The sequence below is a fragment of the Argiope bruennichi genome, chromosome 7, assembly GCF_947563725.1.
Source record: "Argiope bruennichi chromosome 7, qqArgBrue1.1, whole genome shotgun sequence".
NCBI classification, from domain to species: Eukaryota; Metazoa; Arthropoda; class Arachnida; order Araneae; family Araneidae; genus Argiope; species Argiope bruennichi.
Genome location: NC_079157.1, coordinates 15,634,799 through 15,662,755, shown reverse-complemented (window position 1 = coordinate 15,662,755; position 27,957 = coordinate 15,634,799). Strand labels below are relative to the sequence as shown.

Here is a 27,957-nt window from a genome sequence, read left to right as displayed (position 1 = left end):
CAGAGTTAGCATGCTTCAACTCCACTCATCAGAAATTGGGGAAATTGAAACCGTTTGTGCATTAGCTATTACATTATGAATTAAACTAAAAAATTGTCTATTATTACTAAAATAATTTCAAAAAAGAAAATTTGACAGTCTCTAACATATTATAGAGAAAGATCATTTGCAATGAGTACCTCACGTAAGAACTTAAGACTTAAGAAATCTTTTCTAAAACAAATAAACGTCAATGATGTTATGGAAGAACTAAAAGCGAATAATTATTTTGAGAATGCACATCGTGAAATGTTAGCATTCGTTAAAGATTCGGTAATTTTTGTTTTCTTAAATTTTTTTAATCACTTAACTTAGTCTAAGCTTCTTATATTTATATTATGCCTGCTAGTATAGAAACGATTGCCAAAACTATGAGTTTCAAATCAGTGTTTGAGGTTATAGAAAAGCAATTTAAAGTTTCTGTTAATTCGAAACATTGACAGTTAACAGGATTTTCCCCTCCCCCCATTGTTTCCATCTTAAGATGTATTAGTTCACCATCGCTTATTGTGCTTTGAATAATAATTATTTGTGGTTGTTTTTGCTCATTTTGTTCGTAAGAAGAATAAAAGTATCGAAAAAATTTGACCCGCAATAATCATCTATCAGAGATTTCTGCAGTTTTCTATGAGCTATTTTTATGAGGCATGATACCATTAGACTTTTCAATTAAGTTTTAATTCTCTCTTAGATATTTAACTAAAAAATGTGGGTGGAGGTAATGTAAGCTTTAAAGAAAAATAAATGTTTTTGTCTTTTTGTGCCAGAAACTAATTTAGCTCAAAAACTATTATATACTATTTAATAATGGTATAAAGAATTTAAGTATTTGATTAATAAGAAGATTAATTCTTCCCATCAAAAATAGAATCGAAATAGTATGGAGTTAGCTCCATATGTAATGTAATATGCTCCAAGCATAGCAATTAATAAACAATGCAGTTTATACTTTTGTTGACTTTTTTATATTAGGGTCATATATGATTTTAACAGATATAATAGTTTAATTAAAATATTCAATAGCCATCAAAAGCATTCGTATACTTTTAAAATATGATGGGAAAAGCGCTGTAACATGGAATTGAATTTGAATCTGTCCATTTATATATATATATATATATCGACATGATTTTTTTATATCTTCAGAAGGAGGGAATACATTTTATTTTATCTAATTTTTGAAATAAAAAAGCAGAAATAAAGATATCACATGGATACTTATATTATACAGCAACAAATTTTTGGAATAAATTCATAATCAAAATTAATCTCTACGTTCTTAATTTTTTTCTTTTCTATTTATTAGTTTAAAATAGCTTGTAGCATTAAGAAGAAAAAAACAAATAATTGGAAAAGGGATTATTTTTCATTATAATAGTGGTAAATCGGTTCGGCATATCACTAAATTAATAAGTTTAAATGATTTATTTATGGTACAGTATATGATGAAATGCTTTAATCAAATGAAAATAAATCTAATGGTAATCAAATCAAAAATAAGGTAAGGATTGATCATTTTGCAAAGTTAACATAATAAATTTACAGTTAAAAAAATTTTTGAAAAATATTTCTGCAGATTTAATCAAAATGTGTTTTACTTCAATTTGACCTGATATTGTTTGATTAATGCCTGAATTTGCTGGATTGCATGGACATTCAACCAGCAAATTTTATTTGGGAAAAAAATAGAAAACTTAAATTTTTCTTCGCAAAATCTATAATAAATAAGCCAAAAATATATGAGAATTATTCTTATTTGCAGATAAAATAATGGGATATAATTGTATGGAGAGAAAAACATATTCCTATGAACTGAAATGTTCTTATATGGGTGTGTGCACATTAGCATCGAGACTAGGTAATTTGGTATTTATTGATGGGATAATGGATGATTCTCCTTATTTAATTATTAAAAAAAATTCAAATATGCTGATAAATCCTCGTATTTTGTGCTTCTGAAAATTTGGGGGGGGGATGGAGAAGGAAGAATAGTTTATCTATCTATAAACACATTAAGTTAAAAACAGAATGGACCAGATAAATAAAAGTTGATAAAATATCTTGTATTAAATTTTTTTTAAAATTTTGTTGAATGATTATTGATCTTTCTATTGATATGTCTAAAAGTAGTGACTGAAAAGTTCAACAAAATAAAAAGATGAAAATTGGAAGGTGGCTTTAAAACAATAAGTATTGATTTGTATCAAATTTTTGTATTAATGGTTTGAAAAAAGTATTCCAAAATGCAGGGACAATTTTTTTTTTTATAGTATGATAAATTATAATACAAAAGGCTGCATATTATGGAAGTATATGATAAAATTCATTGGCAGAATGCTTCCTCTGAAATTGTAAAAACACTAGAAGATCTGCAATTCATTAATGTTAAAATTTGAATAATGATTCTTTCTAGTCAGAACTATTAAAATTGGAAGTCAACTTTTAACATTATTATCAGTCATTTGGTCTTAGCAAAACTTTTTTGATGTATTATATATATATATATATATATATATATATATATATATATATATATATCTTTCTAAAAGTGGAATCTTCTTATCAGAAATGCAATTATTATGAGGAAACTTCTATTTTTTTAATGCTTATTTGTGAGTTTAGGTTAAAATTTATAATTGGTGAAAATTGGTGTAAATGTTTTTAAAACAATGAAAACAAACACTTGGTTAGATGAAAAATTTAGAAATATTATGAGTTGCAAATTTTTTTATGTTTAAAGAAGATGTTAAATACTAGTTGAAATATCCAGCATTGTGTGGGATCACATTTTTATTTTTTCTTTTTACAAATGAAAATTAAATTATTTAATTATCACAAAAACTTCGTTAAACTCATGCTGAAACTTCATTATTGTAGGCAAAATTAAAAATGTGTGTTGTATGTGAAAAAGTAGAAATCTGTTTAACAATAACATTCAATGAAATCTCTACACATCCATAAACAAATATATTTGTAATGCAAAAGATAATTTTAAATAAAATATTATAATGCAGAAAATGAGTATCTCATACTTATTTTATTACGCAAAACGAGATATTTTAGAAGTTATTTGGATTAAAAATTAATCCAAATGCAAAAACTGCAGAAAGCTAATCTTTTGCTGATAATTTTCAATGAATTCTACAAAATGTAATTAAATCTTTTGAGCGGCAGCTTAAATATATCCAAAATGTTGCATCAAAAACAAGAAGTGGTACTTGTGTCTTATTGTTATCCCAGATTTTATCAACAAGATGCAAATTATATTGTCAAGATAATAAAGCTTGCCATAATCTGAAAATTGCTATGCAAACCCAGGGGCCACTATAAAGCACTAGTACTCCAAATGTTTTTGCCAGTAGTGAAATTTGTAGTATGGGAAAATTTTTTGAAATGCATAAGGCCAGAGCGTAATTTTTTATACCCCTTGAAAAATGTATGCCCTATTCACCTATGTATGATCTCATACTTACATACATAGCACATTATAAAAATGTATTAATCTTTTTCGGCATCATATTAATTCATCATCTGATTGTTTGCCCATCATATTAATAGTATTAATTTGCTTACATTAAACCAAATTTGATGAACTATATCAATTATATATCATCGCAAGTAAAAAAATATATATATACTTGTACAATAAACATAGAGCATTCTCATTTATTAACTATGTTTACAAAATGGTGAAATTAGTTAAGAAATAAAATTGTTCTAATTATTAATGTTGAGGTTCTGTCAATTTCGTATTGTGATGGCTCAAAACAAGAAGTTTGGGAGGGGGATAAATCATTATTGAGGATCATAAACTTCATATGATATAAAAATTGTCTAAATGCCTCTTACATTTTCTGTATTTTAAAGATATAGATTTGTTTTTTCAGTGAAAAAAGTGTTATTCAAATTCTCTCAAAAAACTTTTGAAACAATTGTTAAATTTAAGCAATAAAAAAAGAAAGCACAGCTAAAAGAAGAATAGATTAGAATTCATCATTTAGCTAATTTATTAATGAATCTTTTAAGTAATTTCTCTTAATTCTTTATTTTTCGAAACATTGGAAAGATACTTTTGTATGAATATTTTTACCCTATTACATACCTTGTTTGGGATCTCATCTTAGTTTATCAAGCCCTATTCTAAAGAAATAAATGCTTATTATTTTTTATAGCTTTTTTTTTTTTTTTTGCTATCTATCATTAATATGTTGTCTTTTCTTTGTTAAATTTAGCTTCCCTATAAACAGATGCAAGAAGTTGCACTTCAGCATATGCTTGATTCTCTGACAAATGTTCAGCAATTGCCTGATGAAGAAGGACGCAAAGAAAAGAAACGTCATATTTCTAAGTAATTTGGTCCTTTTTATGTTATTTTAGTACCATCATGAGATTTTGAAACACTAATTAAATTTATACATAAATGTGATTTAGTTTTAAATAATTTGCTGGATTTGATTCTATACAGTTTTTGTTTATTTGTAATGTACCACTTTTTATGTATTGCATTGTTTTGACTTCAGAGCTGAAGTTATTTTATATGCTGATAATTGATATTCATAAATTAATGTTATGGAAAAAAATGGATAAAATATATGCTCTTCTTAGCATAAGGAAAGTAAAAATGAGTGTTATCTTTATGATTCAAATTTTTGTTTTCCTTTATTATCAGATGTTTTAGCGATAAAATGAGGAAGTTATATTTCGTGATCATGCAATTATAGGACTTGGCTTAGGTCTAATTTAAATTAAAAGCTCCTAATCCTGGAATTTTATGATTTGCAGCTGATTCATTGCAAAATAGCTGAAATTTTGTTGTATAGGTTTATGTATTCATTTATGGCATATTAATATTTGTGTTAAACAATATTTTACAAGATATTTTTTTTAAAAGGTAGATAAATAAAAGTACATAAGTAAAGTTATATAATTGTAATAAATTTTCTTGTATTATAAAAGCTGGAAGTATGAACTTTCATGTTCACTAGGATTTTACTCTAAATTTTAGTCTAATACATAGTTGTTGAGTTGATGAATAGTCAGAAGGAAAACATAGAGAATTTAAAAATCGTAAGAAAGAAAAAAAAACTATGGCAATTTGAAAATTTTCATAAAAGCCAGGGATATTATTAGTTATTGTTATTTTTCCTCCATCTAAAAAATGCTGAACTTTAAAGATTGCAAGAAGGAAAGGTCGTAGTGATTGCTTCTTAAAATGAAACAATAACATTCTCAATTGTGTTATGTGTGTTCTTCTCTCTGTCCTTTTTTTTTCTGTAGAGATCAGTCCAGATTTTTGAGTAAGTTGTTCTTTTTCCATGAGATATTGAATTGCTGCTTATGAGCATGCACAAGACTTCTGTAACTGCATGAAAGAATAGAATACATTTCTTTGACAGGAACATTCAATCTGTGGAAGCAGCACTGTAATGTTTTGTCTACCATACTTGAGTTTATTGAGATTTTTTTTTATTATTTGAAAAACTGTAAGCTTATTCAAAGTAGATTAGAGAATTTTTTTAAAAACAATCCATATTTAATATGGATTGGACAAAATGTCAATCCCGATTTCGTAGAATGGGTTTGAGAAGTTTGTTGCTTACTGCTTGCTTTGTAAGCAGATAATAAGCCTAAATAAAATGGGAAAACAGGCATTAACTAGTCATGTAAAAAGAGGAAAACATACAAGACTCCGTGCTAGTTCAAAAGAGTCATCATTGATGGGCTTAGTATCTAAAAGGAATAAGGAAAAGATGATGTTTGATCTGAAAATGTCAAATTTAATGTCCAAAAATAAACTGATTTTGAACTTTTTAGTTCTAAGAACAATCATTTAAAGTTGAATTTTTATGGGTATTAAAACTTGTTGTTTCACATTCGTCCTTTAATGCATTCAATAATATATAAGAAATATTTTCACATATGTTCACTGAAAGTGAAATAGCTAATAAATGTACTTTGGGCCATATAAAAATGTCTTACTTTATTTGTTAAGGATTAGCACCAAGAAATCGATAGTTGAAAAAATCTTCAGAAATTGCTGCCCAAATACATAAATAGGAAAGAAACGAGTAAATATAAAAAATAATCTTGTTTTTAATATTATTTTTAAGTAATCATCAAATGAGTTGTATCATGATAACAAAAATGTTTTGTGTTTTATCCAAGTTATCCAATTACCCAAGTCCTTAATTTTGTGTGACTTACAATTAAAGAGCATGATCGGTAATCTCTCTCTCCCCCCCCCACAATATATAAATTTTGTCTTGTTAAATTCTAGATAATAAATAAAGAGAATTTTTTTTGTATGTGAATATAAAACTTCTTTTAATTTGCTATTATTTTTATTAATTTTAAATTGTTGCTTCCTGTCCTTGCTTTTTCCACACCTTAAAATCATATTGCATTATAACTAGCACATGAGTGCTATTCATGCTTTTCCTAGTATCTTGAATACATGTACATTAAAAAAAATGGAAAAATAAGATGTTTTTTTTAGATTTGAGTGGCAACTCTGATAATGTAACTATGTTTTGTTATAAATATTGCATTCAAAGTCTCCTTCTCATAAGTATGAAAGTAACTGGAAAAATTTTCATCTTAAAATAATTGAAGTTCATTGTAAAGAAATCATGCTTCTTATTTTATATATATTATAAAGTTGTTTCTCTTTCTCTGTCACTTTGTGTTTGAAAATACATTTTCTTATTCATTTTTAAATGTTAATATATCAAACTTTAAAAATAAATCTTGCCTCCTGCCTTTCAAAAATAATTAAAAGAATTATATAAATTTAGATAACATTAATATAACTTTTTTTTTTGGGGGGGGTGTAGAAATTTTTAACTATATTCTTTAAATGATTCTGTGTTTCTCTTTAAAAAGTTAAAACGAATTCTAAGTTTAAGAATGTTATTATATTTTGAGTTAAAAAAGAAAAAAGAACTATATTCTGTCTTTGGCATTACATGAATATATTTTTTAATGCTTCTAATCTCATTTGATAAATTTATGAAAATCTATTAAAAATTTTGATTTTTATCCATTTGTGATATATTTCTGGACACAGCAGTATCTACTGTGATTAAAGTTCCCCAAAGTAAAAATGTCCATTACCTCAACTATTTAAAATATATCTAATAAATTGAAAGAATTCAATTAAGGTAGTAGTAGTTAGCAGAAAGAAATATCAAGGTAAACATTTCTATCAGCTTTTTGATCAGATATATATGAATATTTTTTTTTAAATTTTTGTTGCTAATATGGTATACAATTTACATTGATAAAAGGCTTCTATTTTCAATATGCAGCAGATTTCAAGTATAATGCCCTATTTTAGCAAGAGTAATTTGAGAATTTATTTTTTAACTGGTACTTTTCTGTTAGGGAAATTTTTGTTTTTTTATGTATAATATCATTATGTGTATGTCACTCATTTGGGAGAAAGCACTGCCACATTCTATCTTCTCCTTTGGGGGATTTTGAATCTTTGAGAAAAGATTATTTTATTTTGACAAGATATGATTACATTTTCAAATTTTTAAAGATGAAGAAACCAATCAGGACCATCTGGTAATTTAATCCATGCCACGTTATATTGATGGAAATAAAAAAAAAAAAAAATGCTTCCATAAAATTCTGGTTTTTAGCATTGTGGCAGTCTTTTTCTAAATAAAGGTTTGTTTTTTTATAAAAAAAATTTTTTTAACTGCCCCACTGCTATGAAATCAATCAACTGTAAATCACTATTTGAGTGGAAAATACAAAAAATTATTTTTTTGCGTTAAAATAATTTTTCTTTATTTTTTTCATGGCCTTAAAATGTTTTATATGAACATTTTTTTATATTTATGCTGTTTCTATTAATCTTTCTTTTTAGGATTGGTCTTTTTGCCATAGAGCTCAATAAATTAATATCGAAAACACTTTCTGATAAACTTAGCCAGGAAGCCACAGTTGTTGCCAAAAGAGCCTTGAAAAGGCTGTATGAAAAATCAGAATGTTCTAATTCCAAGAATGATGGAGGTAAAAAAAGAAAGCAAAAAAAGGATTCATCTAAAATTTCCCAAAATACTAATGAGAAAAATCAAACATTCCCAATGGAAGGTAAGTCACTTTTTCAAAAATCCAGCAAATGTATATAGATGCAACTTATTTCTGTAACAGCTCTTAGGCATGTCACCTATTCAGAAAGGAGTAATCCATTCAAAGAATTTTCTTAAGTCCCTAAATATCCATCAAACTATACTTTTTAATTCAATGGCATGTATTAAAATGTTGTTGTATTAAATGTGCCGAATGAATTTTCTATATTTATATGTAAAACATTCTTTGAAGTGACAAATATGGAATTCTTTAAAAATTTTATTTTTCATAATTTTAAAGAATCCTATTTTTATCTTTTGTCGAGATTTCTTTGTTAAAACCTTGACAAGCACAGCACTGCACATCATCTAGGAATACAGAAAGCAGGAAAAAGAGACAGTGAAGTTTTCTAAAACTATATGCCATTTTGACTCTGTAAAAAAAATAGGTTCTCATAGGCCTTAAAATAGCTTTAGAAGGGCCCTCATTATCAAAACACTTTTGAGGGCACTTAAAGTCCCTTGAAACTTCCTTTTATTAAGGCTTTAATATAGCTTTATGCATATAAAATTTTCTTCTTTTCCTTTGCCAACATGCTGATTTGTTATTTATTTCTTTTGAATGTAAAATGGATTCAGTGAAATAATATTGTATTTTCTCTTGTAAATTAAACTTCCCTTTTTTTTAAAATTAAAAACAAGTATATATATATATACACACACACATCCTTGCCTCCTTTGGTGATTATGTTTCATTTCAGTTGGATCTAATGCATCTCTTAATGTTTATGATTTCTTCAGTAAAGTATTTAAACTTCAAATTAAAAAAAAAAAGAAATTGAAGCAAATTCTGGTTCTTATTCCTTATGTAAAATGTGTGTTGTGGCTTATCCCATCTGGTCGACAGTAACATCAAACCAGGTCCATGAGCCCAAACGCCTTCAAACCATGTAGCACAGCCTCAAGATGCTAGATTCATGATAAAAGGGCTTAAAATGCAGCTTCAAGAGGTCAAAGACCTAGAGGCACCAAAGGCTGAAGTCTGACTTTGCCTCATATCTGCATTGCATTTAGCTGAGCATAATGGAATGGCCTTCACACCTTGGGTGACCCTAACAGGAGAATACTCTCCCAACATACTTCGCCCATTCCGTCCAGGAAAACTCCCTCGCCGTGATAAGATGTAAAATGTAATGCAATTTAATTGTAGTATGTAAAAATATTCAACAGCATTTTAGTTGGTTTGAAACAGATTGATTAAAAAAATTTAATAGTTAGTTAATTTTTAACGTACATGATTTAATTCTTAATGCGCTTTATATTTAATAATATTTGTGCCTAGATTTCATAATAGATTGAATAAAAAAAAATCAGAAAATAAAATCCTTTATGTTACCCCCTCCCCCTCCCAATAAATATGAAAATATAAACTAAATATTCTTTCCTTAGTTTTTATTCTAACCTCTTTCAAAGTTCCATCGAATTTCATTTTAAGAATGAAAAACAGTTTTGCAAACTGCATATAAAATTATTTTTAACAAAAATGTTCAAAATTTAGGGAAAATTTTATAATTATTTAGATAATTAAAAAATGTTTATATGTTAAAATTGTGCATTATCATTTATGCATGATAATGTAATAAAAGTTATTGACACATTTAAAGTTTTGCTGACTGTTTAATTGATAAAAGGTTTTTTATCATTCTAGCATGTATATTTCCACCCATGTTAGTATATTTTGATTAAATTTGATAATCTTTTATCCTGACAGTTTGTCCTATATCCGGGATGGCGAACCATTGACACATGCGCCATTGATGGCATGGAACACAATATTTTGGGCAGGACACCTATCAAAATGGTTTGCATTTTAGTTCAAAATAACAAAGTAACAATGAAGTATTACAAACAAATGGTGTTTTCATTCCATTTTAAAAAGGGCCCAGATATTTGTATAGCCGTTAAAAATTCGCTTGTTGAAAAAGAAATTGATTTGAAAAGATTTGTTTCAATAATTGATGGTGCTCCAAATATGGTGAGCAAAAAAATGGTTTCATTAGTTTATTTCAAACAGACGTAGGACATTCAATTCTTGAACTCTACTTCATTATTCACCAACAAGCCTTGTGTTCTAAGAATGGTTTAACATCTCTTGATAATGTAATGAATGTTAGTCACAAAAATAGTCAACCTAATATAGTCGCAGGCTTTAAATGAGCAAAAGTTTGAGGCTTTGTTGGATGAAGTAAACTCCATGGATGAGGGCTTACTAATGAATAATAATGTTCGCTGGTTGAGCCGAGGGAACATACTTCAAAGATTTGTTGACTGCTTGGAAGAAATCAGACTATTTCTGCAAAAGGGGGGGGATTGAACAGTATCCACTGTTGTTGGATATTATGTGGCTCTCAAAATTGATGTTTTTTACAGACATATGCCAACATTTCAATGAATTAAACATAAAGCTTCAGGACACAAATGAAACAATTATCGTCATGATGGATGTTATTTGCACTTTTGACGCTGGTTTGCATGTTTTAGGGACGATATTATTAAAAAAACTACAAGTACTTCCTAAATTTGAAATATATATATATCAAAGATTTAGATGTACATGAGAAACCAGACAAAGAAAAAGTTATTGAAGTATTTATTTCTGTAATTAGTTTGTCAATCAAGGAATTTTCAGCCAGATTTTTTTCAGTTCAAAGAATTATCAGAAACGCTCAAGTTTATTATGTACTCTGATGTGATTTCATTTGATAAACAGAACTTGTTCCAATTCGATTAGTTGCAAATTGAAGAATTTGAAATGCAACTGATTGATTTCCAGTCTAGTTCAATATGGATTCAAAAATTTATGAAACAAGGAAAAAGGTGGAATTGATTGAAACAAAAAGATTAACAAGCAATATAAGTAAAAATGCCAGGAATGAAATCTTGGAAACTCATACTTATGCTATTTTAACCATATTTTCATCTACCTATGCCTGTGAATTATTATTTTCAAGACGAATAGCATTAAAGACTCTCTTGGAAACCATTTGGTAGATCAATTCAGCAGGCATTCTGCCAAAAGTGACATCTTGTAATCCTAATATGCAACAAAAGAAGTCACACTAATGTTACTTTAATTTGAATTGCACATATAACTAAACCCTTTACTACTATAGAGTGCAAAATGTATTTTTTTGTAGTAAATAAAGAGTTTTTAGTTGTTAGTATGTACTTTTATTATTTTCCCAATAATCACGCCAAAATTATTTGATGATGCATCTATACCTCATTAAACATTTCTTTAGAAAAAATGGCACATTCATCCATAAAGGTTCGCCACCCTTGTTCTATATAGTACCAATACAATAAATATAAGTATACAATAACAATAAGTATAAATTTGTTTTGCCGTCGTCCTGGCATAGAGGAAGTGCATCTTCCCCGTGATCTGGGCGTCCCGTTTCAGGCATGGTTGCTCTTCTCCTGTGTGAGGTGTGTGAATGTGCCCCCTCCCTAAAAAGGAGTTGTGCATGACGTAGCTAAGTCGTACTCTTGACCCTAGATGGCGCTGCTGAAAAAACAAGAGAGGCTCACTCGGCTTAAATCGCTTTAAAAGTGCCATAAGTCACAACACACATAAATTTGTTTTGATTTTTAGTAGAGATAGATATATTTACTAGAAAGAACGTTGTTGTTTTTTCTCTTAATAAGATAACATGAAACAATATTAAATATATGTAGAACTTAAAAATAAGAGATGACTATAAAAATTAGTTCTTGTAATATTTGTGTATTAACAGTATTCATGAATACCGATACCGATAATTAATTAGCCCCAAAAATTACCATAAATATCATAATAGTCTTTTGATTATATTCAACAATAATATAAACCTCAAGTTTGCCAGTGGCATGCAATTAATATACAAATATCACTAATCTTGTTTTTGTTGCTCGAAGTTGCTTCTTTGTTTGCTGTCAGCATCAGATATGATAAGCATAAAATTTGTATTTTATCTCCAAGAAGCATGAAGCATTTTACATAAAGAATTTTGCTTATTGTCTTGTCTGTAAACTAATTTTTATTTTATTAAATGTCTGCAGTATGTATGAATTTATGTATTTAGTTCTGTGCAAATAAGATATTACCTGAATGCAAATAAGTTTTTACAAATAAGTACAAAATATCATCATTTATAAATATATATATAATTTCTTTTGTACTAAATATTGAATTGAAATTTCTTGAATATAGATAGTGATTCGTTTGTATCTTTAATGGATGTTTCTGATGAATCTGTGAGCTCTGTTCATACAAGTGATCTTTCATCATTTGATGATGAAATAGTTGTTTCATCTGAAGATGAAATGGGTGAAAAGCAAGTAAAACGGATTTCTTTTAAAACTGGTAAGCTATGACTAAGTAAATGTGTTAGCAAGTAACATATAAAAACAATTTTTTAAGCCATTTCCTACTTAGGTCAACAATTTTTTTTATTTTAGTTACTTTTTATTAAATAATTACAATTTATATAAATATGTATATACATATGACAGAACTACAATATTAAGTGGCAAAATTTTTTAAATTGAATTCCTATTTGTTTTCTTATATTATTTATGATCGGGTGTCGCGTCAGTAGTCTCAGAGCTTGGCGATCATTTGGCGACCAAATAGAAATTGCTGGACAAATTTAATTAATTTATTAATATTTGGAAAAAGAACCGTATTAACATCAAGTGTCATCCACTACTTTAAAAAAATGCATTTGAACTTAAATGGATGAATAAAAAGTATTTTATTAACGATTGAAAATTTAAACAAGATATATAGGGAGAGTGTGAACTAATAGTAGGAATTGAAAAAGGAACAATATTATCAGAATGATACTTCTCAATATTTAAATTATAATGTAAAAATAAATAATAGAAATGTATATAAATAGAAATACATTTCTAGCAATTTGTTTTAATTTATTTCTAATTATTCCCTAATTAATCATATTAATATCTCACCTGTCATAAATGAGGTGACAGTAGACTTGTTCTATTAGTTATGAATGGAATTAGAATATTGTACATCCAGTTACAGTTGCATTAACATATATAATTCTTTATTATGTCAGAATTTTAATATGATCTGACCACTCATGTTTTGTTAGTTTTAAATATATAAGCAGCGAATTTCATAATCTGGTAGAAGCATCCAATACACCCTATAATTAAATTGTCAAAGGATTGAAATAAAGGGTTTATATTAGTCATGGTTTTTGGTATAAAAAATGATATAACAGTTGAATGTGCTCAATAACTGCAGAGATAATATTTAGTTGTTTATTTTAACTACTAGACTGTACTGTATCTTGCTACTGTATTACTAAACTTTTGCAGGGCTTATAAATTCAATATTCTTTATGTTATTATAATTCTTTTAACTGAAAATATTTTTTTAGTTAAAAAAATATTTTAAGTAAAGTAAGTTTAATTTTAAATAAATTTTAATTACCATCCAGGCTCATTCTTTATTGTTTCATTAAGCTATTGAAAGACACTTTAAAAAAAATATTAACTGTGAGAAATTTGAAAATATTTTTGTTAATAATTATACACATGTGTGTATACATTTTTCAGCCGAGAAAGCTTATTTTGATGATGATTTTTCTAAAGTCAGTAAATCTATGGTTGATGAGAAAAATAATACAGATGAAGTATCTGAAGAGTCTAAAATCAGTAAATCTACGGTTCAGGAGAAAAGTAATACAAATGAAGCATCTGAAAAGTCTAAGGTATGTTCTGTTTCTGTTGTTAGCGGCAACTCGAAAAGTATGGAGGAATATTTGTAATTTATTATGGTTAAATAGAATTTGTTTCTACTGTGTCAATTGCTGTTGATGATATTTTAATATCAATAATATCTATTCTTTGTGATAAAACTTGGAATTCAAAGCAAAAGTTTGTGAGTTCTAGCTCCTTTCCAGCAAATTAAAGAAAAAAATTGTGCCAGATATTTATAACAGATTCCTACTTTTTAAAGCAAAGAATATAAAAGGTCCTTTCCAGATACTTCCAAGAGACCTATATATGCAGAGGAACAAAACTGGATAATACTTTTTTTTTATTTGTAGATTATTTATCTGTGGATCAAAAAACCCACAGCATTTTAAATTCCATTAAAGACTTTTGATCCATCTGGTATTTAGCAATGGATACCTATAATATTTATGTCAAAAACAAATATGACATGTTGGCTTTTTATTATATTTAACAGTATTAAGTATGAGGTTCTCTCTGCTGATTATTTTTGAAATTATTTGTTTAATTTTCTTTATTAATATACAGATAATTGTTGTACTCCATTATATCATAGCATTGCTCTAAATTTTAACCCCTTCCATTTGAGGGGGTATCATTTGAAATGAATCAGCATTTAAATTTTATTTTAGATTGAATAGCATTCTGATTAGAGTTTTTTTTTTTTTTTTTTTTTTGCCATAGTCAGTAGAAAAGTTAATTTTACATGATCAAGAACCTCATGAATGCTATCTGTTTTTGAGGAGCTAATTGTTATAAGTAACATGAATATATTTCCAACAAAAAAAATTATGTCAAGTGCAAAAACAAAAACTGAAATCTGAAGTGTCTAATTATTTCATGTCCCTTCCAAGAAATATTATGATAGCAGAGTCTGATAATTTTTGATTTGCAAATGCAGGTTCTCTATAAGATTTTTTTTTTTTTAATCCAACAGAAATGTTGCATACATTAGGATTCCTTTGACTTTTTCCTCTCATGATCCTATATCTTTAAAAAGTAAATAAATTTGTATGGATTTCTTTAGCTGTTCTATATATCTCTCTCTGGTGGCCCAGCAAATGTTTATGTGGTATTCTATTTTCTGCCACACTCATAATAGAATATCCTTTGTTAATGAGTCCAACACATCAGTTGACCACTGTTTCAATTTCTGTAAGTCCTGGAGAAATGGAGACAAGACTTTGGCTATAACAAAACTCCATAGGAATAAATTACAATGAGTTAGATTTGGGGATCTTGGCAGTGAAGAAAGCAATGTCAGTCCAACCAATCCAGTGATGGAGAATACGATTGTTTAATTATTGACATACTCTGTTATACCGATGCTTTGGAGAACCATCTTGCTACATAATGAATCTGGGGACTATTTCCTCTGATTTAAAAGAAAAATCTCTCTGAGTCTTGCATATCATGGCAAATAAACCCATTAACCAATTTTTCCATGGCAAAAAAAAAACAAAAAAAACAGACTCTTAGTTATGATGCAGAATACATTATCTTTAGGAGAATCATGCTGATCTCCTATCATTCTATATGGATTTACCATACCCCGAAATCATAAATTATAGTGGTTAATTTTGCTACATGTGAAAGGAGGCTTCATAAACAATTCTGTTTGCAAAACCACCCACCTCCAGCTTAAGTTGCAGATCCTTACAGAAATCTTTATACAATGATTTGTTGGAAGGCTTTGATGTCTGTATCCACACTGTTGTTTGAGACACATTCAGTTCTGCACTCACATGACGCATTGATTTTTCAAAACTTTGCAAAAACATTTCCCAATTTCTTCTATCCTTTAGTAGGTGTTTATTCTAGCTAATTTTACATAAGTAGCCCATGTCCTAAAAATGCTTTATCCATTATTCAGTATTTTTTTTTTCTTTACTAAATGTTATATGAAAATGTTTTTGAATGACAATAAATGAAGATGTTTGGTTTATTCCAAAACACAGAGAGCTTTCTCTTGCTTGGATAGCACCATTTTGATAATTACAGCACTGTCTCTTAGTAGCCTCTAATAGCGATTTCAATACTAGAAGAATTTTTACTTTTGCCAGATAAAATTTGTATAATTGTAGTTTTAGAATAAATTTGTTTCAATTAAATAAATGAATTACAGATTTCGTATTATACTATTCTTTTTTACTCATTCAATATGAATCCTCCTGTATTTGTCATGTTACTATAATGCCAAAGGAATTTATTCCATTTTGCATATTTTTGTTCTTCAGTGTATTCAAACTTATTGCTCTCATTGATTTAATCTGTTTCAGACTGGAATGTCTTTATCCAATACATCAAAGAATTCTATTGGTGAGTTTTATACACAAACCATCCAATTTTATTCTATATTTTCTTTATGAAATTCTTTTTAACTTTTACAATAAAACAGTTTTTTAGTAATGCATTAATATCTTCATTTTAGGAGAAATTCTTTGTTTTTTTTAAATAATCATACTTAAATGTTTATGTTTATATATTTTATTTCTAGCATCTGAGAACATTCCTTCACGACCCAAAAGAGAAAGAAAGAATTCTACTGGTGAGTTTTATACACAAACCATCCAATTTTATTCTATATTTTCTTTATGAAATTTTTTTTAACTTTTACAATAAAACAGTTTTTTAGTAATGCATTAATATCTTCATTTTAGGAGAAAGTCTTTCAGTTTTTTTTAAATAATCATACTTAAATGTTTATGTTTATATATTTTATTTCTAGCATCAGAGAACATTGCTTCACGACCCAAAAGAGAAAGAAAGAATTCTACTGGTGAGTTTTATACACAAACCATCCAGTTTTATTCTATATTTTCTGTATGAAATTCTTTTTAACTTTTACAATAAAACAGTGTTTTAGTAATGCATTAATATCTTCATTTTAGGAGAAATTCTTTCAGTTTTTTTTAAATAATCATACTTAAATGTTCATGTTTATATATTTTATTTCTAGCATCTGAGAACATTGCTTCACGACCCAAAAGAGAAAGAAAGAATTCTACTGGTGAGTTTTATACACAAACCATCCAGTTTTATTCTATATTTTCTGTATGAAATTCTTTTTAACTTTTACAATAAAACAGTTTTTTAGTAATGCATTAATATCTTCATTTTAGGAGAAATTCTTTCAGGTTTTTTTTAAATAATCATACTTAAATGTTTATGTTTATATATTTTATTTCTAGCAACTGAGAACATTGCTTCACAACCCAAAGGAGAAAGAAAGAATTCTACTGGTGAGTTTTATAAACAAACCATCCAGTTTTATTCTATATTTTCTTTATGAAATTCTTTTTAACTTATACAATAAAACAGTGTTTTAGTAATGCATTAATATCTTCATTTTAGGAGAAATTCTTTGTTTTTTTTAAATAATCATACTTAAATGTTTATGTTTATATATTTTATTTCTAGCATCTGAGAACATTGCTTCACGACCCAAAAGAGAAAGAAAACCCAATTCAAGATATTCTGCTGAAGAAATGTATTTGTAATTCAGATGGTGACCAAAATGGCTTTATTTAAACTTTTGAATAATCTGAATCGTTATCATTTTAAAACTTTGAATAATTAAAATGAAATTCAAAATACCAGCAAATATATATTTACAAATCGTGGATAATCATTTAAAAACTATTTTTAATGTCCTATTATTAGATAGAAAAATTGAGATTATTAAAAATAGAGAAATTCTACCTTCTGCTGCATACTTGTAAGGATTTTCATTTTTATACTTTTATGACAAAATATTTGGAATGAAAATAAATTTTTTATGTGCATTGTAAATAAGAAAATAAAACATCAATGAATAGCGAATGAAAGATTTTTAATTATATGTTGTTGCTTTTTAAATTTATATTTCCTTGCTAAAATTGAAGAATCAAATGAACTGCTTGCTAATATTTTTATCACTAAGAATTTTTATGTGTGACTTCAGTTAAGAACATAATTTAAATATCTTTAAAATTTGATAGAACTTACCAATACAGGCATTATTTAAATTCTGGAAAAATATTATAACTAGAATTAAATTTATACCTCATATCATAAAATCGGACATATTTGCAGTAAATATATTTCAGTTTGAATGTATATTTTTGCAAAAAATTAAACTGAATAGAATTCAGATAATTGTAACAATTTAATTTACTCTTTCGGAATACATGAGGGAAAAAAATTGTATATATAGAGAGCAGGTTCAATATTTAAAACACCAAAAAGGTACTTATAAGGTAGTCTATATGCGTTCAAGGCAGGTTTAAAAAAGAACAAGATTCCAAACACTTACTTGTAATTTCAATCTTTTGTGATACTCTATATTGAGGTAAACAAATTGTTCCTATGCTCTGAAAGTATTATAATCCCTTTATAAAAAGGTCTTTTGGTTGACATTATATCCACTTCTGAACTGTCTGAATCATGGCATCATTGTTAACAGGCGTCATGCCGGTTTGCTTTATCATCTTGCCTTCTCTGAGGTATTTATATCAATCAACACACAATTTTGTTAGAGCGTTCTTTCCTTTACTGCTGTTAAAGTGAATTTCAGAGTACTGCGCAATTTCTACTAAGAAATTCTGTAACAGTGAATTGTTCCATGCTCTAGAACAATTTATGTTCACTCATCATAAGGTATCCTGAAGCATAAAGAAACTCTCAGGCTAGACTGAATAAGCTCTAATCTGAGCAGGAATGAAAATAGGGATTATGACTGCAATCTTTCAAGACCATGCTGCTTGTTTACACTGAAAGATGTCCTGATCATATTTGAGCCACCTTGTATTTGAGAAGCATTGCAAATGACTTTCTCAGAACATATGCGATCATTATGTAAATGGTATTTTCACATAACTTTTATTTTTTATTGTATTAGATTGTTCTGTTATAGTACTTTCAAATAAATGTATTTAGAAATTCTTCTTGTGTGAATTCTTGTTTGTGTGGTTTCTATAGCTCCTTGTGTGTAATTTCATTTAAATACTCACACCAAAATTAATATTTTGAATTATGCATTGAAGACTAATTCCGATTTTTTATTACTGTTAATAAATTCAGAAAGAAGTATTTATTTTTTTCAAACAATTCAAGATTCTCATTTTTAATTTCAATTCTAAAGAAAATCTTTAGGTGTTGGTGTGAGATATTTAAAACATTATGTATAAATTTAATGTCTATTTTATGATGCAAATAGAATTCTTAGTCAATAAAAATTATATGATGTTGTCTATATATTATTACTTAAAAGGTAAATAGATTTTTTTTTTAGACACTGCATTTTTAAAAGATTTTTATCTATTTTTGAGTATTTTTTTTATCTTCTGAAACCAAAAACTAATGGAAGGAACTGTCAAATGTATTTTAATATATTGATAAATCTTATTCTTATTTGTCATATGCTATCTAATATACAGTAAAATCAGTACAACAGTATGTAAATAAATACAGCGGAAGCTAAAAATGCCTGTTTCTCTTTAAAATCTGCCCTAAATGAATTTTAAATTTTGTATTCCAGCTTTTTCATATGAATAATATATATATGTAATGATATTTTAACTCTAATTTCAATTTAATTAATTTTCATAGTCACTTCATCTTAATTTAGCCCATAGTAACTTCATTCTAAAATATTCTCTTATTTCGTGATCCAATTCCACTGTCTCTACTTAATTAATTCAAGTGAAGCTTTGTTGAATCAGCTAAAATCTAACTTTCCCACATTACGCGTGAAGAGATAACATACCGCTGATCAAGCAAATTCTTTTTTAAAATCTCCCTGTGTTTCCCCTACCTCGTCCACCCGTGTAATGAAAATCCCTATCGAAATCTCATAATACATTAGCACTGTAAAGAAATATTTTCCCTATCAAAATCATAAGTTATATAAAACCAGGGATAAAATGTCCAAGAGCTTTTTCCTCATTCCTTTCTGTGTCATTCTGTGTGCTCGTCGCTTGTACATATGCTTGCTTCTTCAAAATGAAATAAAACGACGTCACAAAAAGTAAAGTATCTTCACTGTCTTCAAACTGCATCATGCTTCACAACAAATAATATTACATATATATATATATATATATATATAATTTTTAAGGCAGTTTCATGGCTGAAAATAGAAAAAAACACCGAATTTTTAATTTCATTTTATTCCATCCTGGGAGGCTTGATTTATGTACAAGCAGAAGCGACAAATACATCAACACAGAACAACACAAGAGCGAAATGAATGAAAGCTAATGAAAGATTTATCCCCATGATTATATACTGTGAGATTTTTATGGGGATTTTTCTACATGTGTCGACCCAGGTAAGGGAATTATAGGGATCTTTTAAAAGAATGTGTTTGACTGAACAGTTTTTTATCCCTTCACTTGGAGCATGTGAACTGCTGATTTCAGCATTTTTACAGAGCTTCTATTGAATTAATTAAATAGAAAAGGTGGAATAAGAGAATATTTTAGAATGATGTTAATATGGGTTAAATTAAGCTAAAAATTAGGAAATTAGTTTAAATTAGATTTTAAAATATAACTATATAGATTTACACACACGTGTGTGTGTGTGTGTGTGTGAGAGAGAGAGAGAGAGAAACATGTTTTGAAGAAACAGATGAGTTTTTTAAGGACTAAGCAGGAAAGAGCACAAATTATGACCCTGCATCTATGGGCATCTATTTATTGTTTTTAAAAATTATAAGTTGAAATTGAATTATTCAAAGAGACCATAGTTTGAGATTTTAAAAAAATCGTACATAGCCCACAAATACCTCATTCATATTCTATGAATTATTAATTTCATCAGTGCAGTCTTAAAACGAAAGGTGTCACTAAATTAGGTAATGAATGCAAGGCGGTTATGGAGTTCAAGAAGTTATTTTTATTTCAAAAATCTGACTTGTTTTGTAAGTTAAAATGTCTGTGAAGCACAAATCAATATTGCATGGAAAGGTGGTTTTTAACAAAGAAATTACTAATTTTTATGCATTAATAATTGACATTAAAAACTTGAAAACAAATATTATTTTTCTTATATTTTTTGCATTTATTTATTAATAAAATACATACAGATAAAAGATATTTTACTAATACTACAATTGTTACAATTATCCAGAGGTAACAAAATAGCTTATTATGGATATTTCAGAATGACGTTAAGAACTGATTACCCTCAAATAGTGCGAAAAAGGAAAAAATATAGCCCTCTTGAAGTAAGTAGTATCAGTTTTACGGCTGCCGGTAACGGTATCCTGGACTTCAAACCTGATTGCTACTAAACTTTTAGCTAAGAATAGATTGTATTATTGTGTGGACCTAATTGGGAGCAAATGGTCTAATGAACTAAATGCTGGTTCCGATTATTGCAGATTGTGTTTTCATTACAAATTAGGCAAGATCAAGCATACAAAGTAACAGTCGTTGTCAATCAATCAGGATTGGGAAATCTGTATCGTCCAATAAATCGCGCATTAGATAATATTTCATGGTAATATGCGTGTATAGGGAGCAACATGATAAATGGTTACAAATCATCGTGCTTTTGGAAAAGACTATGACTGGAATTGTTTCGGCGTTTAAATTGCTACCTGTAGATGTTACAAACGCCGCGATAGTCTGGTTGGTAGGGCATTGGATTCGCATCCCTTGGGTTGTGAGTTCGAACCTCGGCGGCCGAAGACTCTCCGTGTACATGGTGACTGATGAACATATAAATCTGTTGTAGCCACAAAGCCCTCCAAGTCTTGATAATACCACTGGGGGTACAGGATTAGAGGTGATCAATCTCTGATTCAGCTCTAACGATCTGTGGATGAGTGAATGAATTGTATGAATGAAGTCCGCGACATGAAAAGGGCTTTGACGCATGAGTAGCTAAGATATACTCTTGGCCCTAGAGGGCGCTACTGAAACAAGAGACGCTAAACTCGGCTTAAAATCGCAGACTTCGTCAACTGGCTTGTTTATGACAAGTGCCATAAGCAACAACTACACAAAGAATATTATTCGTTGAAGAATAAATCTCACATATATGCATCATATGACCTAGTTGTGGAATTTTTGAAAGCGTATAACAAATCAAAAGTTGTTTCGATGTGCTAGCATTTTATAGATATACGTTATCATGAGGGGACACATCCAAGCTTTTGAGTCCGATTTTGTCTCTTTTTCTCAAAAGTTTCAAAGTAAAACTGTATATCTGTCAAGATGAAAGATTTTAAAATATTTAATGCAAATATAGACAAGCAAAAGAAATCTAATTGAAAAGACTTTGTAAAGAATGTATGACACTAACACGTTAAGGATGCTATTATAAATCACATAATAAATTGTTTAATTTCTAACGAAACGCATTCTTGTATAAACATGATATGCATTTTATATTCGAGCACTAGGGAAGGAAATGGAGCAGCTGCTCGAAATGTACAGATGTTTCCGAAAGCAGGTGAAATCGTCCAAATCGAGATACTGGGCTATTTTGTTTTTATAAACATGTAGGTGGCAAAACTGATTCAGAGGAAGAATCTGCAACAAATGATCTTATACAATAATAATTCTGCTACAAGCACTAGTGTTTTCTTTGACTATTTTGTTCATTGAATTTTGTGAAAATCTAGTGGATGGACAATCTGTTGCTTATAATAATGATTTGAGATCCACAAGTGTACGATAAACCAGATGTCTCGATATGAATATTGTATTATTTTTAGAAGTTGTATGTTCAAGCACTTATTGTAAAGGATAGAATCATTAAAAAAGTTTCGCTTTCAGTGATTTTTCATGTTATATTCGATGAAAAATCGCTAATCTTTTTAATCTGGATAATCTAATTTTCTGCTTTCAATTGATTTATAGGGATCAAATACTCGAATCACAATAAAGGATTGTTAAAGTTTAAAACATTATTGTATAATATATTTTTTCCATGTTTCTAAATTCTCTCGCAGATTAGTGTTGTCGATTTTCTTTTCACATTTTGTTGATTAATTGGAAAGTTACAGATCGGCTGAACTTTCTATTAGAGTTAGATGTGTTAAAAGAGTTTTAGTATTTATTTATTTATTTTATTTTTTATTCGGAGGATACTATAACTAATTCTTTTGAAGGTTATAACCACAATCAAATTTTATTTCATATAATATAATCATAAATATACACATTGTGATAATATTTGTAAATTAAAATCAATAAAAAATATTTTCGTATAGGACGATGGAAGGGATTTTACACCCCAATAACACAAGATATTGTTTGGATTGCTCTGTACAACTTTCTTAATACCAATCAATATCTTGTGCTAATTAAAAGAGCTTAATCTGCGCTTCCTTTTCTTGCGCTTCCTGTTTACTCAAACATAGAAGGGCCACTAGCGTGGGAAGCGAAGAGTTCGTTTCTTATCAGTAAACTTGATCAGAGTGAAATTCCTCCCTCGATCCCCCAATTCATACCCACTCGTGTAACCTCTCGGGGCGACGTCATTACTTTCTGTGACGTAAGTGTTCCGGCCTTGTCTATCGGGGGTATGGTGTGGATGAATGGTTGCTGTTGCTGCGTCAAGTGAAGGTTGCGTGTTCAAATCACGTCCGGGTCACCAATGTAACGGTTTGCGACGAGTGAGGATAGAACCTGGGACCTTGTGGTTCGCAGCCGAGTAACAAGACCACGGGATAAAAACTATTGCCCGTGTTTCGTAGCTGTTATCTGGCTTATAAGCTATTCACCATAGGGTCATTTGAATCCTTCCATTTCCAGTTTTCGTAGTGTGACTTCTCCTCCCTAAGAATCAGCATTGTTGATCCTGATTTTTTTTCCCGCTTTTCGAAGGTGATATTGTCAGAAAAGATACGCTCAAGTAAGATACATTCGTTTTCAGTATTGTAAGATTATTTAAATTGAACTTTCCGGGATATGATTAAACAGCATTGAAATGAACTACCATTCCATATGAACTGAAAATGATGTAATTCTTTAAAAAAAAAAGAAAGAAAGAAAAAGAACTAGAAGCATCTTCTCGCAATCAAAAGCAAGAAAAGTGATATCTTAATACCCCTTTCAATATCTATTTCAGTTTTTATAAATTTTAAATCCATTTTTTTACTTTCTCGTATACGCAGTGTAGATAAAGTATAGTAATCTCCACGTTTTAGACCTCACTGTGTTCGAAAAATAACATTTTTTCAAAATGTCCGTCTATCTATGACAAAGATAACGTAAAAACGCTTTGATCTAGACGGATGAAATTTGGTATACGGTCTTTACACCAAATTTACAGATTTCTGTCAAATTTTGAGTAAAATCTGTTCAGAGAAAGACCGTCTGCCTGGCTGTTCTAATATAAGTTAACAAAGTAACTACAAAACAAAGAGCTCTAGGTAGATAAGATTTGGTACGCAGTTTTGACATCTATATTGTAACCACCTGTCAAAATTTGACTTACGGTCGGTCTGTACTTTCAGAAACATGTGAGCGCGATAACTCAACAACGCAGTGACTTAAATATATGCAATTGGGTATGGAATTTAGAAACTTTTACAAATTTGATGTTCTAACTCGCAACGTTAGGGTTCATAACAGAGTAACAAAGCCAGTAGATAAAAGTGTACACTCCTTTCCGGAGGTTGTTATCTGGCTTATGAAGTTACCACCACAATACTCCCCCACTAGTGAGTCGGTGGAGTTTATCACGCCAATTATGGCAAGCGACGAACGTTACTATCGCGCCAAGCATTATGGCGGACGACGGCGAGCGTGTGTCAGTGGTTGCTGCCTGTAGATGGAGCCACGACAACTGAACGAAGGATGCGGTTGTTCAGAACAGGGGTCACCAACGTGTAAGGTTGAGGTTCGAACTCGCAACGTTAATGTTCATAGCCGAGTAAAAAAGCCACTAGACAAAAGTGCACACACTTTTTTCCGAGGGTTGTTATCTGGCGTATGAAGTTACCACCAGAAAACTAAAGTACAGTTTTGTATCAAATCTTTGTTTCAATCGATTAAGAAAAACATAAGTCACTCGTTTCGATGATAAATGACAACCTTCTAGGACACTTCGTTCACACTCTTGGGAATGATACTGAATTATTAGCCCATCATGTGCATGGTGAAAAGTTTTGAGGTATTATATAATAACAATAAAATAAATGGAGGCAGGTCTGAAACTATCCTTACTGATAGCCCGTGTTCGCCACTTTTAATTATAATAAAGTAATAAACTTTCTAATTATATGATTCAGCTACTATAGATATTTCACAGTTATCTCTAAAAAGCAATACACATATGAATTTTTTTAAAAAAAAAACCATTAACATCAAATAAGAATGTTTAAAAAAGAGCTTTTTTCATCAAGTTTGTTTAATGCTTATTAATTATTTTATTTTTATGTCTGAAAACTATTTCAGGACTCTAAGAAAAGAATTTTTGCACCTTGGCCCCTTTTGAAGAAGATAAATTCTGGTACAGGATTATTATTTCCTGTTGAAGTCGTTTTGAGAATCGTGCGTGCTAAGACTTCAAACTGTAAATCTCAATCTCAATTGGGATTTTAGAATGTTGTGTAATTTTTTAAAAAAGATTTATTAATAATTTAAATTATAAAACTTCAAAAACATTATTATTTAAACATGTCAATAGAATTTCTTAAATTTTTATCTAAAATTTTATCTTTCCTCATTTGTTGTTGACTAATACGTAGGTTTTTTTTTTATTATTATTATTTTATTTATTTATTTTTTTTTCCCAATCTTTGGAGTCCCGAAGAAACTTTTAAATTGAAAATCGGGCCTCAAAGAAAGAAAGGGAACAAATATGGAAAGTTTAATAAGTCCTTATTTATTCCATACAAAATGTAAAGAATACTTACGAAGGTTTTATTTATCCCACTGTAAATCATTTCATCTGTTGTTGAATTTAAAACAAAACTATATGCAAATTCATAATTCAACTTAAATTACCAGCATTGTCATGCGGATGGTAAATAAGAAACTTTTATAACGGTGTGTTTTTAATAGCTGCCATCTATCAAAAAGATTAACGATAGTATAAGAAAAAAAATTGCTCTCTGTAAGTTGCAAATCAAAGGTAGATTATTTACTATCTATATTTTCAAACTCTTTTCAATCTTTAAACAAAAACAATTGCATGTAAAATATCGAGAATTGCAATGATCTATCCATTAGCATCCGAGGTACGCCCTGATTGGCCCAGTAGGTTCTCGGCCCACCTCCCGAGAGCTATAAAAGGCCGGCAGCCCCAAGCTGCAGTGAACTTTTTGCTTCATTTCCTCTTCAACCATCACTGGAGACGTCACAGTCTATGTCAACTTATTTGAAGCTAGGCCACCTCAATTTTGCTATGTTGGAGGTAGCCCACATCGGGCGGGTACTCCACAAATCAGTGCTATTTAAAGGCTGCAGTGAACCAGATTGATTCGTAGACGAGTCTTCGAGAGGATAGCAAAACAACGGCGGAGTGCCAGCGTTGTGTGGAGCCCAAGCTATTGCTGAACTGGGCTGTGTGCCGAGTCCTGTTGTCTATTGTGGAAGCAGCATCAAGTTGTGTGTGGAGTAGCAAAAGTGTGGGAGTGAGTCGGCAGTTGGATACAGCTAAAGTGAGGAGACAGTGAGAACTTCAGACGTTTGGAAAGATAGTAAAGCGAAGCTCCGAGGATCCCATCTCCTGCTGAATTCTGTCTGGCCGTTTCGTGTGCTGTGGACGATTACTACTTGTGGGCTACTCTCTGCTGTAGTGTGCTGTTCTGTGTCTTCATATCGGCTGTATATAGTTATCATCTTTGTATTTGTCTCGTCTGTGTACTCGTGTTCTTTGTGTAAATAAACGTCTTCGTTGTTTTCTACTGAGGCCTGCTGATTGTGTTTTTACACTATACACCCACTACAGGCGAACCCGATGATCCGTAACAGTATCGCATAATTTATGCATCGTACAGTTGTCAATAACAACAAAAAAATGGAATACGTCTGTAATTTTTTTATTTATTCATTTCACAAATTCATTACATTTTCACAAATTAGGTGTCGATGGAATTTACTCAAAGGGACAGTTTGTTGAAATAGGCAAACTGATTAACCGAATTAATCATGAGATTTTTCCATTACGGCTATCATTTTTTTTTTTTTTTTTTTTTTTTGCCCTGAATCGATGCGTCGTCATAAAATTAACCTCTCAATAAAATTTTATGGAATTCTAATGTTAATTGTGAGAGTTTTAGGGTTTTGAAAAAAGACACTTCCAATGTTAAATGAGTTTATGAACTTTCGATGAATATTTCGGAAACAATTAAATATTTCAGACAAATTTTGTCACTTATTTAAAAAAAATTATAATATTTCATAAAATTATGAAATAAATGCAGAAATTACCCAAATTTGATATTTTTAAAGAAATTTTAAATGTGAATGATGGGGGGAGGGAATGAATTATAACATAATAAAATTTTTGCATGGGAGCAAAGATATATACTAAAATGATGGAATTCAAAAAACTGTATGCGTATCTTAAAAAGTTTTCGAAATATTTACAATAATTATAAAATTTTCAATGTCGATTTGCAACATCCGCTTTCTAGGGACTATATATTAAATTTATTTGTATTTATAAATCTACTCTTCAAGAAGCGTAAACTACAACGGTAGCAGGTAGCAGGTTATATCGTAGTTAGTTAAATAATAAATTTATTTCCAGATCAGACGATTTTAATTTAGCGTGAATTATTTTTTAAATGAATGGTTTTTTCCCCTATTCAGACGATATAAATTTTAATTGTACGATAGATTGGCTGCAGAAATCTTTATTTAATTTCTTCAGAAGATATTAAACAGCTGAGAGTTACTTAATATATATTCTCAATGGGCTAACTACTTAACTACTGCGAATTTTGAGGTAAAATGCGATACAAATATATAAAAAGGCCTGCTGAATCGAATTATTGAAAAATCTCGATTCATGTAATGGAAAAATTTCGAGATAGTTGTCAATTAACTATGTTGATTAACTCGAATAATCAGTTTGTCTA

General features: G+C 29.2%; 1 protein-coding gene across 12 annotated transcripts; it reads left to right on the top strand.

Annotated features, from left to right (window-relative positions):
* Window positions 1-44: 44 nt before the first annotated feature.
* On the top strand, window positions 45-18,753 carry LOC129976627 (nucleolar protein 58-like). 12 transcript variants are annotated; one of them, XM_056090279.1, is made up of 11 exons: window positions 45-312; window positions 4,272-4,387; window positions 7,916-8,142; window positions 12,373-12,525; window positions 13,749-13,903; window positions 16,208-16,247; window positions 16,426-16,476; window positions 16,657-16,707; window positions 16,888-16,938; window positions 17,120-17,170; window positions 17,349-18,753. In XM_056090279.1, the coding sequence occupies exons 1-11, from the start codon at window positions 172-174 to the stop codon at window positions 17,426-17,428; spliced, it is 1,116 nt and encodes a 371-aa protein (XP_055946254.1). In that variant the 5' UTR covers window positions 45-171; the 3' UTR covers window positions 17,429-18,753. The 12 variants fall into 12 exon arrangements, with proteins under 12 accessions (XP_055946254.1, XP_055946255.1, XP_055946256.1 ...); XM_056090290.1 differs by having other exon boundaries at window positions 47-184; XM_056090280.1 differs by lacking the exon at window positions 16,426-16,476.
* Window positions 18,754-27,957: the final 9,204 nt, after the last annotated feature.

What these genes read in the sequence shown, in the direction of transcription:
- LOC129976627 (XM_056090279.1), top strand. Translation starts at nt 172, where the DNA reads ATGAGTACCTCACGTAAGAACTTAAGACTTAAGAAATCTTTTCTAAAA. An exon ending in TCAAACATTCCCAATGGAAG is followed by an intron (nt 8,143 to 12,372) that starts GTAAGTCACTTT and finishes TCTTGAATATAG; the next exon opens with ATAGTGATTCGTTTGTATCT. An exon ending in AGAAAGAAAGAATTCTACTG is followed by an intron (nt 16,708 to 16,887) that starts GTGAGTTTTATA and finishes TTTTATTTCTAG; the next exon opens with CATCTGAGAACATTGCTTCA.